The following is a 16624-nucleotide window of genomic DNA, read 5'->3' on the forward strand; positions in this document are numbered from 1 at the left end:
AGTCACACTCTACTACCAATAGGTTAGTTAACCAACTATGGCAGGCGCTTAGAATGGCTACTCTTTTTAATAAATACGCACGTTCTCCCTTTACTTACCTCCAATAATTCCCTAATAAAAGCATTATAAATAAATCAAACCCAAACGTTAATTTTTTATTGAAAAAGTGTGGTTATGTTGGAATCAACAGTTAGTTCATCAACCTTCCGCCACCAGCCTTGCGGCGCTCATTAAATGACACAAGTGTCAAGGCTAACTAACCCATGTACTATATTGACGTCATAAACTTTACCCGTTTTTTTTTATAAAGCATTATTTTATATTAAGCAGTTCTGACATTTAAAATGGTGGATGCACAGCATCCTGACAAGAACTATTAGTGGCATATACGCCATTTTGTATTGCCTCCTAACATAACCTTGAAATTTACTTTCTGCAAAAAAATGCCATTCTAAGAGCTTCCTCGTCTTTCACCTAAGTCGCTCAGTTGTTTAGACTGTAACTTCATTACCCTCCCCCCCAATAAATAATGCGACTTTCGCTTGCTCAGTTCACAGTCAAAACACCAATTGATTTATGGGAGCATTTAGTTTTGTCTGCTTCAGCCACATGCCATTGCTTAGACTGTGACTGTTATGGAATCACAATTTCACTAATGAAGAATCACAGTCTAATATCCGCATAGACTAGTATATGTAGTGAAACCATATAAATACTTATCTTAAATAAAACCTCGCAATGCATTTTTTACACAACGAAACGACCATAATATATGAATAGGGTGCCGGGGGCTACACAAGTGGCCCCCGAGTGTTGTTGTCGATAGCGATCCTCGCGTCCTGTTCTTCTTGTTGTTCACTTTTAAAATCAGCGTTAAAACCCATCGGAATGGGCTTTGAGGGCCTTCTGTATGTGTTTAATAACACTCGCGCGGTTTTAGATTAGCCTGATGATATCCAAACACTTAATGTTAACGCTCGGTGGAAAGGCGCGAGCCAACATCGGGGATTTTTTTTTTAAACATTGACAAGTATGACAGCTGTCAGAATTTTAAAAAATAAAAGACCTGTTATCACATTGACAAGTATGACAGATGTCAGAATTAAAAAATAAAAGACCAGTTTTCCCGCTTAAGTTTGAAAAATGCGCGCTCGGGACTGGCTTATTGTATAAGCGATATCGAACCTAACATTAAGACGCACAATAAGACCCATAGAAAATCAGCGTGATAAGAACCAAAACAAAATTCTTAAATCTACTTCCTGTCTCTTTTTTCTTTGTTGGGATAGTGGAAGAAGGAACAAGGGGATGAGGCAGCAACAATGGGGCGTAATTTAAAATTACAGGTTGTCGATTTAATGTAGCGGTAACATTTTTACTATAATAGTATTTGGGTTGTTTGTTACAGATTATGGTTGAGTGGGCTTTAAGGCAGATTCTTAAATAGATATACAAGTAAGAAATTATATAGTAGTGACGTAATACCGGTAATCGGTTTGATTGATGCGTTGCGATTGTCAATCTCACTTTTTTTGAAATGACAGATCACAAGTGACAGATCACATCTTGCCCTACAATAATCCTTATAAGCATTTTTTTTGAAGCATCAACGGTTTTCGAGATATTTCGAAATTTGAAAAATGATACTTCATCCTTATATCCCGTGGCAAATTTCTCAGTTGCTATGGTTTTAAATAAAAAAGTACAAAATGATAAATCACACCTTGCCAAACACGAACAGTTTGCGAGAAATTTCAAACTCATCATAAAATTTGATTTAAAGTTCCTCTAAAACCTACCTGTTCCTTAACCACATACGAACCAAAGAATCTCCCACAATAACAATAACCGCAAAATTTCATAAAAATAACTTTTCATAATCGAACTAATCGTAGTGTAAAATTACAGTTGACCACCGTGTTTATTAAGCGGACCCATTAAGGTGAACGTCACACTCCACCTGGTCCACCATAAAAGTAACCAGGCCCTAAATAGAGCACCAGCCCATTCAGAAAATCCGAATTCACGATCCGGTGAACGTTTAAAGGGATCATTTTTTGTTAACAAAAGTAATCCGTAGGGACAGCCGACGTGTAAATAGGGCTTAATAGAGATTTAGATAAATCGTTTTTACGAGAGGCATCATCATCATCGCAGAAATGAAAGGGCATGAGATGGATGCCAAAGATATACACGGCCCTTTGAATTATATCTACTTAAATTCTTATTTAATGCGTGGTCGTTGAATAGTTGAAACAGCACTTGAGATTCGGTTTTGATTTTTAGTTGAGAACATGCCATACTTTAAGGGCGGAGGTACGAGGGTGTCATTAAGATTTTAAGAACTATTTTGTGTCAACTTTATACTGTTTAAGTCGGTCGGAAATAGCTTGTTAAGCTGTTAAAGTACAGGCGAAGGTACAAGTCAGTTTTTGAAAAAATTTATCATAGACTATCAAGACATTTTCGAAATTTCTTGACTTAACATGCCATGACATTGCTCCCCATATCATAATTGATCCTCCTCCATGCTTAACAGTTTTAATTGTGTACCTAGGGTTTAAGGCACAATTGGGAGGACGTCTAACATAGCATTTTCCATCATTTCCAAATCTATTAATCTTGGTTTCATCGCTCCATAATATGGTTTTCCAAAAATTAATGTCCTTATTTATATGTTGTTTAGCAAATGCCAATCTTTTTTTAATATTTCTTTTTGAAACAAGTGGTTTTTTCCTAGCTACACAACCTTTGAGATTTTTTTCACATAATCTTTTTCTTATTGTTCTTGCAGAAATATTGACGCCATATTGGTCTGCTATTTCACGTTTTATTTGGGCGGAACTTAAAAATGGATTACCCTTGCTTATTCGAATAATAATTTTATCCATGTTATACGTGGTTTTTCGAGGCCTTGTTAATCTTTTCTTGTTCATTGTGCTTTGAGTGGTCTCATAGAGAGCCAGAGCATTATAAACCATTTTCCTAGAGCAATTTAAATCTTTTGCTATAGCAGAAATAGAAAAGCCTTGATTTTTCTTTTCTATAATAAGAGCTCTCCTCTCTGGTCCACAATGTTTCTTTCTACCCACTAAAAACAAAACTACTCTTGACAATATTCAAAAATTTAAAAGTTAAAATAATACTTACTAATTAACACTCGATATATTTAATAAGAATGAAAGGTGTGCTATTTATGTGTCCAGCCTTAAAACGTTAATATTGGATTGAAATTCTGTATGTGCATATATATTTATAATAAACATAGAGTCTTGCATATTAGGAGGAGATTAACTGCTTAAATATTTTCTTATCAGTCAGGAATTTGTTTTTTGTAAGTAATATATGAAAAGGCTAAGTGTGCTATTTATGTGACCACAACTGTACATACACTATCGGACAAAAGTAGAGAAACTTTTTAAATTTGCGTTTTATTTGAATACTTCAAAACTAATGCAGTTCTACACATAATGAAAATCAAAAATAATTGTTAAGACTTAATTTGTATAAAGTAAAATAAATTGTAGAAGAAAATCCTAAGATTTAATTTAATTAAACAAAATATTTATGAGACAAAAGTAGAGAAACTAAATTTTATTCCAAAAGTACAAGTTATTTCTTATTTCTATCTTAGAAAAATTAATAGTAAGTAGAGTATCCCTTATTGGCAATCACCTCGCGGCATCGATTTGGCATGGATTCCAACAGTTTCATAATGGTTTCCTCTCCAATAGAATTCCAGGAATCTTGTAAAACTTTTATAAGATCATTTTTATTACTGATCTGATGTTGCCTTACACGCCGGTCTAGTTCCTCCCAGAGGTTTTCAATCGGGTTAAGATCGGGACTTTGCGCAGGAAAGTCCATAACCCTAATATTTTCCGATAAAAACCAATCTTTGACAACCTTTGATTTATGTTTGGAGTCGTTATCTTGTAGGAATATCCAAGTCAAAGGTAAATTATCCTCAGCAAAGGGTAGCATTACATTTTGTAGGATGTCTAAATACACAAATCGATCCATGATACCCTCAATGATGTGTAATGGCCCTGTACCGAACCCAGAGAAGCAACCCCATACCATGCAGGAGCCACCACCATGCTTTACCGTAGGCTGTGTATATCTTGGATCGAATCTTTTGCCTTGTGGTCGATGTACCCATGAGATTCCATCGGACCCAAACAAATTGAACTTACTTTCATCAGTAAAAAGAACTTTTTTCCAGTCGTTGGCTGTCCAATGCAAATATTTTTGTGCAAAGTTGAGTCGGGCCTTCTGATTCTTCTTGCTAATAAACGGCTTTTTAGCGGCTCTTCTACTAAATAATCCTCCTTCCCTCAGTCGTCTTTGTATGGTCTTAGAACTAACATTAACACCAGGTAATTCACTTAAAATTTTATTTGCTGATTTGTGAGGATCAGACTGGGCAATTCTTTTTATCATCATTTCCATGTGTTTGGTTGTTTTTCTTGGGCGGCCACTTTTTTTAATGCTTTTTGTTGAATTTCGTGTTTTAAAATTAGAAATTGTCTTGCTAACAACGGACTTATGCAAATTAAGCGTTTTACTAATGTCCACTTGTCGTATACCACTCTTGTGTGCATCAACTATTTTTCTACGAAGGTCTTCAGACAAATATCTTCCGCGAGGCATGTTGATTAAAAAAACTATGCAAAACTATCAACAGAACTCACGTAAAGCGAACTAAATACTAAATTTGGACGATTGATATTTAGGTTTCTCTACTTATGTCCATCCGAAAATATTTGAATTCTTTTATTGTAAATAAACAACTGATAAGAGGCATGTAAAATGCGGTAAAAAAACGCAGTTGTTGAGAACTACAATATTTGTAGTAAATATTTAATTTAAATACATGGTTTCCGTAAATCAAAGAATTTTTAGAAGTTTCTCTACTTTTGTCCGATAGTGTATATGTTGAATATTACATAATAAAACCTACTAGTATTATTATTAATTTGTAGAGTGCTGATGTGAAAATTAAAAGACAGTTATTAGTGTATAAAATAGGGATGAATATATCTATATAAGCCTGTGAGGGATTTTCAATTTATATGAAGTCCACTAATAAAGAAATAATTCTTGTAAGACCTGGAAATCGCACAAGACTACTTCCATTGAACCACAAATTACTTTAAATGAAAAAAACTAATCCCGGTCAAGGGGATCCCAAAAAAAACACATTTGTTAATCTGCAGTAATAGTAGAGTAAGTTTATTTCATAAAAAAACAAATAACCGGAAATCAACAATTTTTTTGTTTCATCCGTTGCCTCGCTTTTTCCATCTCCCTCTGGACCGCCTGTTGATCTTGCGCCTTCGAGATGCGCTCCATCAGCTCGTGGTTATAAGTGCTGTGCAACATGAGAGCTAAGACGCCCGCCCTGCTCGCCATCCCGCTTCGAATTTGACGCTCCTTTTCCAGCAGTTCGTCCAGTTTTAACCATTGACGTACGCGCTCCAAATCGACCTCGGCCCTACGCAGTTTCTCCCACACGTAGTGCTTGGTGCAGGACTTCTTTGGGGCCCTACAAAACTCCCCCGTAACCGAAAACACGTTGGTGACCAACGGGCAGCCGCACACCTCTTGTTCCGATATCTTCGGGTCTTTGCAATGCTCCGGGCATAACACCCGTAGTCTTTTGCAATACGTTTTGTTGATCGGGTTGAAAAAGTCACAAAACATGTTGTTGCCTGTTATAAAAACGGGTTGTATAAGCAATTTATTTTACGTTGTTATAATAATAATACTATTTATTTCATCAGTACAAAGCACCTGTACAAAATACAGTTCTTTAACTGAAGAAAAGGTCAAACAATTAAATTCGGAGATTTGGAAACGTCAGGGTTTAAGAAGTTAAAAATTCTATAACCATTGAAAATAGTTTTTTTGATAAAAAGATTTGGACATTTGGCAAGAGAAGTTTTCGCCGACGTGTATTATAAACATGTGCAGCTCTATAGGCTCAAAAAAATTATTTATTTTTATAAACATAAACAGCCATTTCATATATAATGTAAGAATTTTATTTTCTTTAAAATGATCTTCCACATGAATCTCTTTGCCTGCGATTACTAATTATCCTTATGGCGGATTTTTTCATTAAAAATATTATACAGGGTGTTTGGTGCATCGTGTGCCAAACTGAATTCAGTGATTGGGGAGGTCTTTGGCTACCTCTTCAGCCCTCATAAAAAAATCTTGCTCAAACAGATTTTTTTATACTGGGTTTTAATGGTTTTGAGTGAACATTTATTTAAAAAACATTCAAAATTTAAAAGTTGTTAACTTTTACTAAATTTTATTTTCGACCTTTTATTTGCAATGTTTGAGGCTTCTTTTGAAACTAAAATTACCCGCCAGCGACATCTAGTTTTTTTTTACAGCGCCGCAAATATTTTTTTTCAGTAAAAAATAAGCTTAAACGTCAACTTTCGGTTTAAATAAAAAAAAAACTAAAAGTGATCATGATCTCCCAATTTTTTTAAAAACATCTCTAGTCTGTTTCCATTCTAATGATGTGCAATATGTCATAAAAAGTAATTGGTAACATGACTAATTTTCAAATTTACTAAACATAGTCGCAATTTTCTAATATTCAACAGGTGAATAAAAACAAGTTTTTGTCTTAATCAGCGATTCAAAGCAGGGAAAATAACATTAAAAAACAGAAATAGCCTTTTAAACATTTATTTCATCATTTACAAATCCTGCTCAAATTGTTCACCTCTGTTTCGAATGCAGGCCCGACATCTTTGTCGTATTTCTACAGTTGTAGTCCGAAGTCCATTACATGGCGCAGTAGCCATGTAATCTTATTTTTTAGTTGAGACATCATTGCCTCTGCTGTCTAACGTGTGTGCTAGATTTCTGTACTCCACGATTCTTTCATTCGGTTGTATTTTCTCGTTAAGTTTTGTTGTTTTTTGTTACGTTTTATTAAGTTTCTGTTATTTTTAAACTTTGTTAACTATTTTGTTGTTGCAATGGCGACATACTCTAACGAAGAATATGCGGATATCATAATGATTTATGGTGAGGCCCGTGGTGTCGCTCGTGCAGCGCAACGGCTTTACCCCGAACGCTTTCCTGGTCGACGATTGCCTGGCCGCAGAGTTTTCCCAGACACATACCGGCGATTACGCGAGACTGGGAGTGTCACTCTCCGTGAACCAAGGGGACATGTTGTGCGACATAATGTTGAAGTGGACGAAAGAATACTGGCATTATTTGAAGAAGAGGACACAAGAAGCATTAGAGATGTGGCGGCACAACTTAATATTTCAATATGGAAAGTGTGGAAGGTCCTTCGACAAAACGAAAAATATCCATTTCACGTGACTCGTGTTCAAGGTACGTAGTTTACGTAGTTATTTGACGTTACCTTTGTTTAGCAGGTAATGAAAATTATGACGTCACTTTTAGCAATTTAATGGATATTATGTTATGACATGACACACTTGAAAATCTTTTAGTGCAATGATTTACTGCTCCAGAGGAATTAAAATGATTTTTGTTTGTTGCAGGTCTTGAGGGTGGTGACTTTGACAGACGAGTTCACTTTTGTCGGTTTTTGTTACACACAGATGTGGAAAATCCTGATTTTTTAAAAAGAATACTGTGGACGGACGAATCTAAATTTACCAGAGAAGGGATCCTTAACTTACACAACTTGCACCACTGGGCACCGAAACAGGAAAACCCACATGCCAAAAGACAAAACTCTTTTCAATATCGATTCAGTGTGAACGTTTGGGCAGGAGTGATTGGGAATCAGGTAATTGGACCACATTACCTACCCGATAACCTCAATGGCGATAATTATTTAGAGTTCCTGCAAAATGATCTGCCGGAATTATTGGCCGAGGTGCCCGTGTTTAATGAAGATGTGCCCATAGTATTTCAAAACGATGGCTGTCCCGCGCATTGGCGTTTAACTGTGAGGGAATACCTTGACAATGTGTTCCCCAATTCGTGGATTGGGCGCGATGGGCCTATTGCATGGCCTCCACGTTCCCCAGACTTAACTACATTAGATTTTTATGTCTGGGGACGTGCCAAAGAGCTGGTATACGCCACAGAAGTTCCAACGAGGGAGGTACTGATACAACGCATAGAAGCAGCCTTTAATACAATCAAAAACGAAATACGACTTCGGACTACAACTGAAAAATACGACAAAGATGTCGGGCCTGCATTCGAAACAGAGGTGAACAATTTGAGCAGGATTTGTAAATGATGAAATAAATGTTTAAAAGGCTATTTTTGTTTTTTAATGTTATTTTCCCTGCTTTGAATCGCTGATTAAGACAAAAACTTGTTTTTATTCACCTGTTGAATATTAGAAAATTGCGACTATGTTTAGTAAATTTGAAAATTAGTCATGTTACCAATTACTTTTTATGACATATTGCACATCATTAGAATGGAAACAAACTAGAGATGTTTTTAAAAAAATTGGGAGATCATGATCACTTTTAGTTTTTTTTTTATTTAAACCGAAAGTTGACGTTTAAGCTTATTTTTTACTGAAAAAAAATGTTTGCAGCGCTGTAAAAAAAAGTTAGATGTCGCTGGCGGGTAATTTTAGTTTCAAAAGAAGCCTCAAACATTGCAAATAAAAGGTCGAAAATAAAATTTAGTAAAAGTTAACAACTTTTAAATTTTGAATGTTTTTTAAATAAATGTTCACTCAAAACCATTAAAACCCAGTATAAAAAAATCTGTTTGAGCAAGATTTTTTTATGAGGGCTGAAGAGGTAGCCAAAGATCTCCCCAATCACTGAATTCAGTTTGGCACACGATGCACCAAACACCCTGTAGAAGCCCCTGAACTCATTCCTCAATTAACAATGCCATATCGCATAAAAGAATCAAAATTTGCATAATACAAAGTTAAATAAGGACTTGTTTGCTACAATGCTGTGAAAGATTTCGAAGCATAGCAGCTACTTCTTAACTTGCAACACAGGTTTTCTATATGAGAATTCCATTGCAGTTCTTGGTCAAAAGTAATGCCTAATAGATTGAAACTACTTGAAGAGAACAACTGGTTTTGCCTATCATTAAATGAAGTTACAGTTTCTAATGTCTGTCTATTTATAATTCCAACTTCTTGACTGTGTTATATTATTCTCTGTGATTTATTTTAATATTTTTTGTAAATAATTTTCAGCTAGTATGAAAGACAATTTTTTATAAAAACTCTCAGATATTTTAATTTTAACATTTACCTACATAATTTTATATGCATAACTACTGTGATGATTGAAAGATTTTTATGAATAAACTTTATTTTACCAAGTCTCTTTTTATACTAAAAAAATATGATAAACCAGAATTAATTAAAAAATAAATACCTTCTATCCTAGTTTTAAAGACACTGCCGAAAGATGCTTGGGATTCATACTTGTTAAAGCATTTTTCCATATGCTTTATGGCAGTTTTTGAGTGGATTTCATGTCCGCAAGTCACACAATACATAGAGCTTTCCTCATCTTTTTCAACCTGAAAGAACCATCTCTTAGACTCGACTTTTATTTCAAATAACGCAACCCCCTACATCATTTTCCCACTTTGGATCAATAGAGACATTTTTAGCCCTATTAATCAAATAATCAATTTCCTTATGCCTCTTGTCCAGTTCTTGCAGTATGGTCCTCACCTCCACTTGCTGTTTCCTCACCTGATCCAAGGCTACAACAAGAAAAAAAATCATTCTCCTGAAAAAAAATTCCATTACCTAGTAAGAACTATATTGGAGTACTGCTCTGTAGTTTGGTCTCCATACCACCAGATTCATATTGATGCTTTAGAAAGAGTTCAACATAAATTTCTGAGATATTGTGCTCATAGAACTTTAACTGTTATTGAGAACCATGACTATTCTTATATTGAAAGTCAATTATCTATTCCGACACTGTCGCAACGCCGTAATATTTCTGGTGCTAGTTTTATATATAAGATCGTTAATAGGCTTATTGATTGCCCTGATCTGTTGGGTCACATACGATTTAATGTTCCTCATCACGGGTTGTGCCATAATGTAACCTTTAACATTCCATTCCACAGAACATCCTATGGAATTAATTTTTTTTATTTTTTATTTTTTTTTTATTTTTTTTTTTTATTTATTTGGAGGGATCAGTACCCCCTGACTCCCTGCCACATTTATTTACAGTAATTTTATAAAAAGAAAAATTATGTACGAACAAAAAAAAATATATGTATATTATTACACTGTATCTATCTTAAATTAACGCCTAGGTGTTCATAACACACCTGTGTGCGCTGTTGTTTCAAAAAAAAGTTGGTTCTATTTTCCGAATTATAATAAACTTGCTTAACTAACCTTAAAACTATTGTGATAAATCCTGCTCTCGATTTTATATTTTTTGTCCTAGTTTTAAATGAAATATTTTTGTCCTTTTGGTCCTAAACACCTACGTCTCTCAACAATTGCATAACACTTGTTATTACATATTATATACAGGTATAAAAACTAACTATCCTACATTAGAAAACAGTGGCAAAATCTTGGTAATGGTTATGAACATACTTATTGCATTCCTTGCTAAATTTTGATTTATTTTTTAATTTTTTTAATGTGCAAGGCAGAAGATTATAGGTTTTTGGTGCTAAGTATACAAAGAATTTTAAATTTATATTTTTTAAACTGCTAGGAATGTATAAATCACCTCTAGCCCTTGATCTTGTATTATGGAAATGATTTATATGGTTTCTTATGTGAGTTTTAAAATGAATATATGTACATATTGTTGTAATGTATAATGTCCTTATATTAGTTGCTTGTTCTGTAAAAAGTTGATTTGTAGGGAAAAGCCTTGATTTGTTAAAAATAGTCTTCAAGATATATTTATGGACAATAGTTAATTTATATAAAGCATTGTTATATAATCCTCCCCATACTAAAATACCATATCTTAAAATTGACTCAGTGAGTGATTTATAAATTATAATAAGTTCCTTAATATTTAGAAACGTTCTAAGTATATAAAATTTATAAATCAATTTTTTTAGTTTATTTGCCAGATAATCTGCATGTACATGCCATTTAAGATTCTGATCCACATATATCCCGAGATACTTAGTATGAGCTGTTTCCTTGATATGATTATATCTATCAATAGAAAACTGAGAAAAATTGGGTCTATTTGCTGCAGTTAGTGAAAAGGCAATGTAGTTGGTTTTGGTGACATTTAGACTTAGCTTAAATGTTTCCAGCCAATTTTTTACTTGATTAAGGCCTTCTATGGCATACTGCTTTATTTGATTCCAGTCTGTACCATTAAAAAGTAATGCTGTGTCGTCTGCGTATGAAATAATTTCTCCATTATTAAGTTATGTTTTAAGGAGAGAGTTTAAGTAAATTATAAACAGAACCGGGCCTAACACTGTGCCTTGCAGGACTCCTATCTGTATTACCTCTTCTTTGCTTAAAGTATTATTTATTTTAACAACTTGTCGTCTATTTTTTAAGTAATTCTTTATTAGAGTTATTGCAGTTCCTCTTACCCCATAATGTTCCAAAACTTCAAACAGTTTGTTATGTGGAACAGTATCAAATGCCTTAGCGAGATCTATGAAAACACCAAGGCACTTTCTGCTCTGGTTAAGATGATTAGTGACTGCTGAAGTGAGTTTGTGTAATGCATCGGAAGTACTACAACCTGGTAAAAACCCATATTGATTTTCAGCCAAAATGTTATTAGTGACAAAGAAGCTCAATAATCTGTCTTTCAGACTTTTTTCAAATATTTTTGCGAAGCAAGTTATTAAGCTTATCGGCCGGTAATTATTGACAACACTTTTGGGTCCTGATTTATGAATCGGAGTGACGACCGTTAATCTAAAGCTTGAAGGTATATGTCCAGTCTTATAGATTTGATTTATGATGTGAATAAGTGGCTCTAGAATTTCTATGTGTGTTTGTTTAATCAGATTAGCCGATATGCCATCAAAACCTGGGGAACTTTTATTTTTAAGGTCGTTAATGTGTTTTATTAGTTCATTATGGGTAATAGGTGTCAAATATATAGATTGTGTAATAGGGTTCTCCATGCTATGTGGGTTGTGAGGTTGTGGGATGTTTTCTGCCATCTGAATACCAATATTTGTGTAATATTGATTACAAAAGTCAGCCATTTGATGTTCATCTTGGAAGTTTTCCCCATTTTCATTTTTTATTTTAATGTGAAGTTTTTCTGTCTGTTTTCGATTCGTTGCATCTCTTATTACTTCATACATTTTCTTCATATTATCTTTATTTTTATTAATCTCATTTCTATAATAATTTCTTTTTTGAATTGATATAATTTTATTTAAATGGTTTCTATAATTTTTATATTCATTTTCTAGTTCTACATTATAATTTTTTAATAGTTTTCGTTTTAGTTTGTCCCTATGTTTGATTGAGGCTATTATACCATCGGTAATCCATTTTTTAATTTTTCTGTATTTCTTGTAATATAAAGAGTGGCTTTTGGAGCTTTTTATATGCTTTGTATAGATTTCAAAAAAAGTGCTCATTGCTTGGTCAGGATTGTCTATTTCTTTTATTAACGTCCAGTCTTGTTCATTTAACAGTCTTTTAAGATTATGTATGTCTATTGATTTTTTATTAGATTCTGTTTTTTGGGTGACAGCTCGGAAACTTTTATCTTTAAAGGCAACATTTATCATTACTGGAAAATGATCTGTTAGACAGCTATCTAAAACAAATGATTTAAACTCTGTGGAAGAAATATTTTTACATTTTAAGAAAATGTGATCTAAATTAGTTTTGGTGTCTGGTCGTGTAATTGAATTTATAAAAGATAAATAGCCCGATTGTGACATTACAGTTGAATACTTAATAACATTATTATCTTCAAGATTTAATAGATCTATATTAACATCCCCAGTAAATATTTCTAGTTGTTGATTATTGTTATTTAAACTTAAGAATTCTTCCAAATCCTGAATAAAAAGATCTTTTGAAATAGGAGGTGGCTTATACACGGCTGTAAGTCCCACAGTAATATACTTGATATGACTTAATAATCCTATGGATAGGTATATGAATTTGTTAAACAATTCGAATATTGATGTGTTTAACATAAGTTCCTTAATGCATCTAAAGAGGTCACTTACTTCATAATTGTGCATAAAATTTTGTATTTACATTCTTGCATATAAATTATTAAGGTTGTTTTTAGTATATGTAGTATAGGTGTTTTTTACTTTGGTATTAATTTTTTAAGTAGGTTTAGATTATGACAGTTGTTTATGTAAATATTATTGCTTTGTAAAATTTACAGTTAATGGGGTTTTCCCATATTATAAATAAATAAATTCTCATCTAATTCATTTTAAATATTAAAGGCCTACCCTTAATGTTCATCTCTTCGGCAACCGTGGGACTCAAACTCCACTCTTGCAACCTCTGCGGTAACACTTGTAAAATACGCGTTTTGGCCAAGTTCATGCCGCACTGATCTGAACAATATTTGGACCCGAATCGGGCACTTCTCACACATTTCGGCCCGTAACATTGTCTCGGATAGTCAGTTTTTAAATGTTCATTAAATGTTTGCTCGTGATCCGAGGCCGAATCTTTACGTTTTCGACGTGCCCTGAAAAGCAAACAAATTAAAAATGTCTGTTTATGTTGGTTTAAACTTACTGGGGCACTTTTTTGCTTGACTTTTTTCTCATATTTTAAATTATGTCAATCTGGTGACAGTGACATTGAGTACTTACGCTCCAACACTTAAAGCATTAACACAAATCCTTTGCTTGCATCTTTCTTTTATCTTTGAGCTGCCGTGGCCCTTCCTGGTGCAAACATCACATCTTCCACAATCTTCAGTCCTATAGCAACCCATGCATTCACCACATTTCTTAGTTTTCTTGTCTCCTTTACCTAAAACGTTAGTTTAGCAAACCCTTAGGGAGTTATTACTAAGCTATAGTAGGTACTTCTATTCCTCTCCTTTTCCCCTTCATATTTTTCCTTTCTTTTTTTCAGTTTTCTATCCTCAGCCGCTTGGGAGGTGGAATCATCTCTCTCCCTTTTGGTTTTCCATTTGGTTTGTAAAGTGGGATCTTCTTCTTGGCATCGGACACAGTAGTACTGGCGAATTAGTTTGGCATCCTTTTCAGAGATTTTAATGCAATCTCCGTGGTACCATTCCTCGCAAGCGTCACAGGCTATCATGAACCGTGACGAATCCGAGGATCTACAGATGCAATAAGCTTGTCCATCTTGCCTCAGTAGAGTGTCTATTTTGGATTGCCTTTCGGGCAACACAAATTGCTTTGCAATGTCTTCTCTCTGTAAAAACAAGGTCAATATTGTGTGGTGCGTGGGTTTTAATAAGCGATTTACCGTTTTATCGCGACGTTTTTTGGACATTTTATTAATACTTATTTAGTCTATTAGCAAACAAAAATATAAAAAATTTACAATAAAATTAAAATGTAAATAAAGATAATGATGACAGTGACGTTGACATATGACGCGATAAAACTGACACTGTCAGTCTGACAGCCCTGAAGTTAGGCAACCAACTGTCTGTCGCCACCAGGGGTAGTCAAAGAGTGCTAGAAATTTCTGCCCTAATTATTTTAGCATATTTTCATACGTTTTTACCACAGATGTAAATAGCTCCTAAGAGTTATTTACATCTGTGGTTTTTACGCTACTAATTATGTCAAAAACCCTTACAGAAGCCACTGAAATTGAAATACAACTCTTAAAAACGTCAGTATTTATTATTGTACTATTGGATGTGCCTCTGTATATATTAGCTCGGGAGCTCGTTTGAGAGCCGCTGGTGTCACAGGTAAGGAAATGCAATGCCGCGCAATTATAGTACCAAGGTACAACAAATATTTGTTCGTAAGAATAAAGCTTATTTTCATTTGATTTATATATAAGAAAAATCAATAATTGTTAAATAAGGGTTAGAAGTCGCCAGCTCACAAACAACTATAATATTGTATTGAGTTTGTTTAAGAGCCACTGTTTTGACAGGTAAAAGAAACGTCAAAACAACCTGGAATTCCTGTAATAAATATAAACGAACTTCCGAGCAAAAAACCTTCATAATATGAGACGTATCTTACGTAGTTTTTTAAATACGAAATTTCTTGTATAAATCCGTCCAAATCTATACTATGGTGAGCATACCTATTTCCGCCTGAAATCTCAACCTAAATAGTTAAAAATAACAATTAAAATGTCCAAGGTGGAGGAGGACGTGGAGCTGGTGGACCTGCTGGCTCAAACTTTAGAAAAAAGTGGGTGCCTTGCAAAAATTAAGGTAAGTAACCCCATAAGCCAACATATCCCATCTAAAAATTGTACATTTTAGGCTGAACTAAGAGCCAGCACATTTCTTGCCTTAGAAGAAGATCTACAGGTAAAACACGCTTTAAAACATAACTAAATACATTTATTAATTACTTCCTGATATTCCAGCTAAGCCAGAAACAGCCTTTGAAGAACCTACAAGTGAAATCTTACCTGGAGACACCAGAGGGTCAAATCATGTTCTCCCTGGTCCAAGAATTTTTGGAATTCTTCAATTTACAGTTCACCTTGGCGGTATACGAACCGGAGAGTTACCGCGGGACTTACAAGAGTCCCAGCCGTCAAGAGCTTATAAAAGATTTGGGATTAAGCAACGAGCCGACGGTGCCTTTGTTGCAACAACTATTAAAAATTGCTCAAACCAAAAACAACCGAGTTTTAGATATTAATTTGAATTTAAACGGTAGCGAGAGCAGCATAAAAAGGGATAGTGGAGGGCCGTTTAATAAAACTTACGAGGTCAACAGTCCCGTTGCCCTTAATAATAATAAAAATAGTTTGCAAGGAATTATAGAGGAGCCCCCTTCGATTAGTGATTTGAATGATAAATGTGTTTTGAATAAACAGGATACATATGAGGATACCAGTTCTATAGCAGAAGACTGTGAATCCCTGAAGTCTGATGTGCCTATATTATATAAAAGTGCCTCGTCCAGTTTGAAGTCTGATACTAAACACTCAACTAATGATATTTTGCCTCCCCTTTATGCAGATTTTAAAAGTAAAACAAGCAATTTGAAGGATTTGGGGACAATGTTCGACAATGAGGTTAATTACGAGGATGATTTCAATGAGTCTGAGAGTGTTAATGAGCAAGACAGTAGTGCTAAAGTAGATTTGCTCAATATGGTTAATAAGAAGAAAGATGGTTTTTAGGTTATTGTATTGTTTTTAATTAGCAGTTGCTCTCTAGAGGGCAGCACGGTGACTGATCAAACATTTATTTCTTAAGTAAAAGTGCCTTTAAAGTTAATAAAAGTGCTCAAGCTCACTGGTATAAGGTAGTGTCATAATCGTTTTAGCACAGTACAAAGGTGCTTTAATTTAGGTGTATGTGCTTATTGGTATCGATCATTGTCAAACAGGCAGAACTGATGAAAAACTTTGTTTACATAAATTAACATTCCTATAGGTAGGTACTTAAGTGAACAATGTGTGCCTTATTTAGTGCTCCTTTTTGGCGATTAACCCATAACTTACTTGTAATAAAATTTTTATCTTAAAAAG

The 16624-nt window shown here is 34.2% G+C and overlaps 3 protein-coding genes across 5 annotated transcripts; 2 read left to right on the forward strand and 1 right to left on the reverse strand.

Moving 5' to 3' along the window:
* Positions 1–5204: 5204 nt before the first annotated feature.
* LOC126743353 (CXXC-type zinc finger protein 1) lies at positions 5205–14574 on the reverse strand. 2 transcript variants are annotated; one of them, XM_050450392.1, is made up of 7 exons: positions 14411–14574; positions 14002–14356; positions 13783–13945; positions 13411–13655; positions 9584–9717; positions 9381–9528; positions 5205–5714 (listed from the first exon to the last, which is right to left on the reverse strand). In XM_050450392.1, exons 1-7 carry the CDS (start codon positions 14435–14437, stop codon positions 5266–5268), a joined length of 1521 nt encoding a protein of 506 aa, XP_050306349.1. In that variant the 5' UTR covers positions 14438–14574; the 3' UTR covers positions 5205–5265. The 2 variants fall into 2 exon arrangements, with proteins under 2 accessions (XP_050306349.1, XP_050306350.1); XM_050450393.1 differs by lacking the exons at positions 14002–14356; positions 14411–14574 and having other exon boundaries at positions 13706–13853.
* Positions 6683–8275, forward strand: LOC126743356 (uncharacterized). The gene is made up of 2 exons (XM_050450395.1): positions 6683–7374; positions 7548–8275. Exons 1-2 carry the CDS (start codon positions 7008–7010, stop codon positions 8258–8260), a joined length of 1080 nt encoding a protein of 359 aa, XP_050306352.1. The 5' UTR covers positions 6683–7007; the 3' UTR covers positions 8261–8275.
* Positions 14575–14882: 308 nt separating the features above from the next.
* LOC126743358 (centrosomal protein 43-like) lies at positions 14883–16623 on the forward strand. 2 transcript variants are annotated; one of them, XM_050450399.1, is made up of 4 exons: positions 14883–15204; positions 15273–15347; positions 15399–15446; positions 15506–16623. In XM_050450399.1, the coding sequence occupies exons 1-4, from the start codon at positions 15202–15204 to the stop codon at positions 16271–16273; spliced, it is 894 nt and encodes a 297-aa protein (XP_050306356.1). In that variant the 5' UTR covers positions 14883–15201; the 3' UTR covers positions 16274–16623. The 2 variants fall into 2 exon arrangements, with proteins under 2 accessions (XP_050306356.1, XP_050306355.1); XM_050450398.1 differs by having other exon boundaries at positions 14887–15347.
* The last annotated feature ends 1 nt before the right edge of the window (position 16624 follows it).

Source organism: Anthonomus grandis, chromosome 12, assembly GCF_022605725.1.
Source record: "Anthonomus grandis grandis chromosome 12, icAntGran1.3, whole genome shotgun sequence".
Classification (NCBI taxonomy): Eukaryota; Metazoa; Arthropoda; class Insecta; order Coleoptera; family Curculionidae; genus Anthonomus; species Anthonomus grandis.

What these genes read in the sequence shown, in the direction of transcription:
- LOC126743356 (XM_050450395.1), top strand. Translation starts at nt 7,008, where the DNA reads ATGGCGACATACTCTAACGAAGAATATGCGGATATCATAATGATTTAT. An exon ending in TCACGTGACTCGTGTTCAAG is followed by an intron (nt 7,375 to 7,547) that starts GTACGTAGTTTA and finishes TGTTTGTTGCAG; the next exon opens with GTCTTGAGGGTGGTGACTTT.
- LOC126743353 (XM_050450392.1), bottom strand. Translation starts at nt 14,437, where the DNA reads ATGTCCAAAAAACGTCGCGATAAAACG. An exon ending in GGAAAAGGAGAGGAATAGAA is followed by an intron (nt 13,946 to 14,001) that starts GTACCTACTATA and finishes CTAACGTTTTAG; the next exon opens with GTAAAGGAGACAAGAAAACT. An exon ending in AATGCTTTAAGTGTTGGAGC is followed by an intron (nt 13,656 to 13,782) that starts GTAAGTACTCAA and finishes TTTGCTTTTCAG; the next exon opens with GGCACGTCGAAAACGTAAAG.
- LOC126743358 (XM_050450398.1), top strand. Translation starts at nt 15,264, where the DNA reads ATGTCCAAGGTGGAGGAGGACGTGGAGCTGGTGGACCTGCTGGCTCAA. An exon ending in GGTGCCTTGCAAAAATTAAG is followed by an intron (nt 15,348 to 15,398) that starts GTAAGTAACCCC and finishes TGTACATTTTAG; the next exon opens with GCTGAACTAAGAGCCAGCAC. An exon ending in CCTTAGAAGAAGATCTACAG is followed by an intron (nt 15,447 to 15,505) that starts GTAAAACACGCT and finishes CTGATATTCCAG; the next exon opens with CTAAGCCAGAAACAGCCTTT.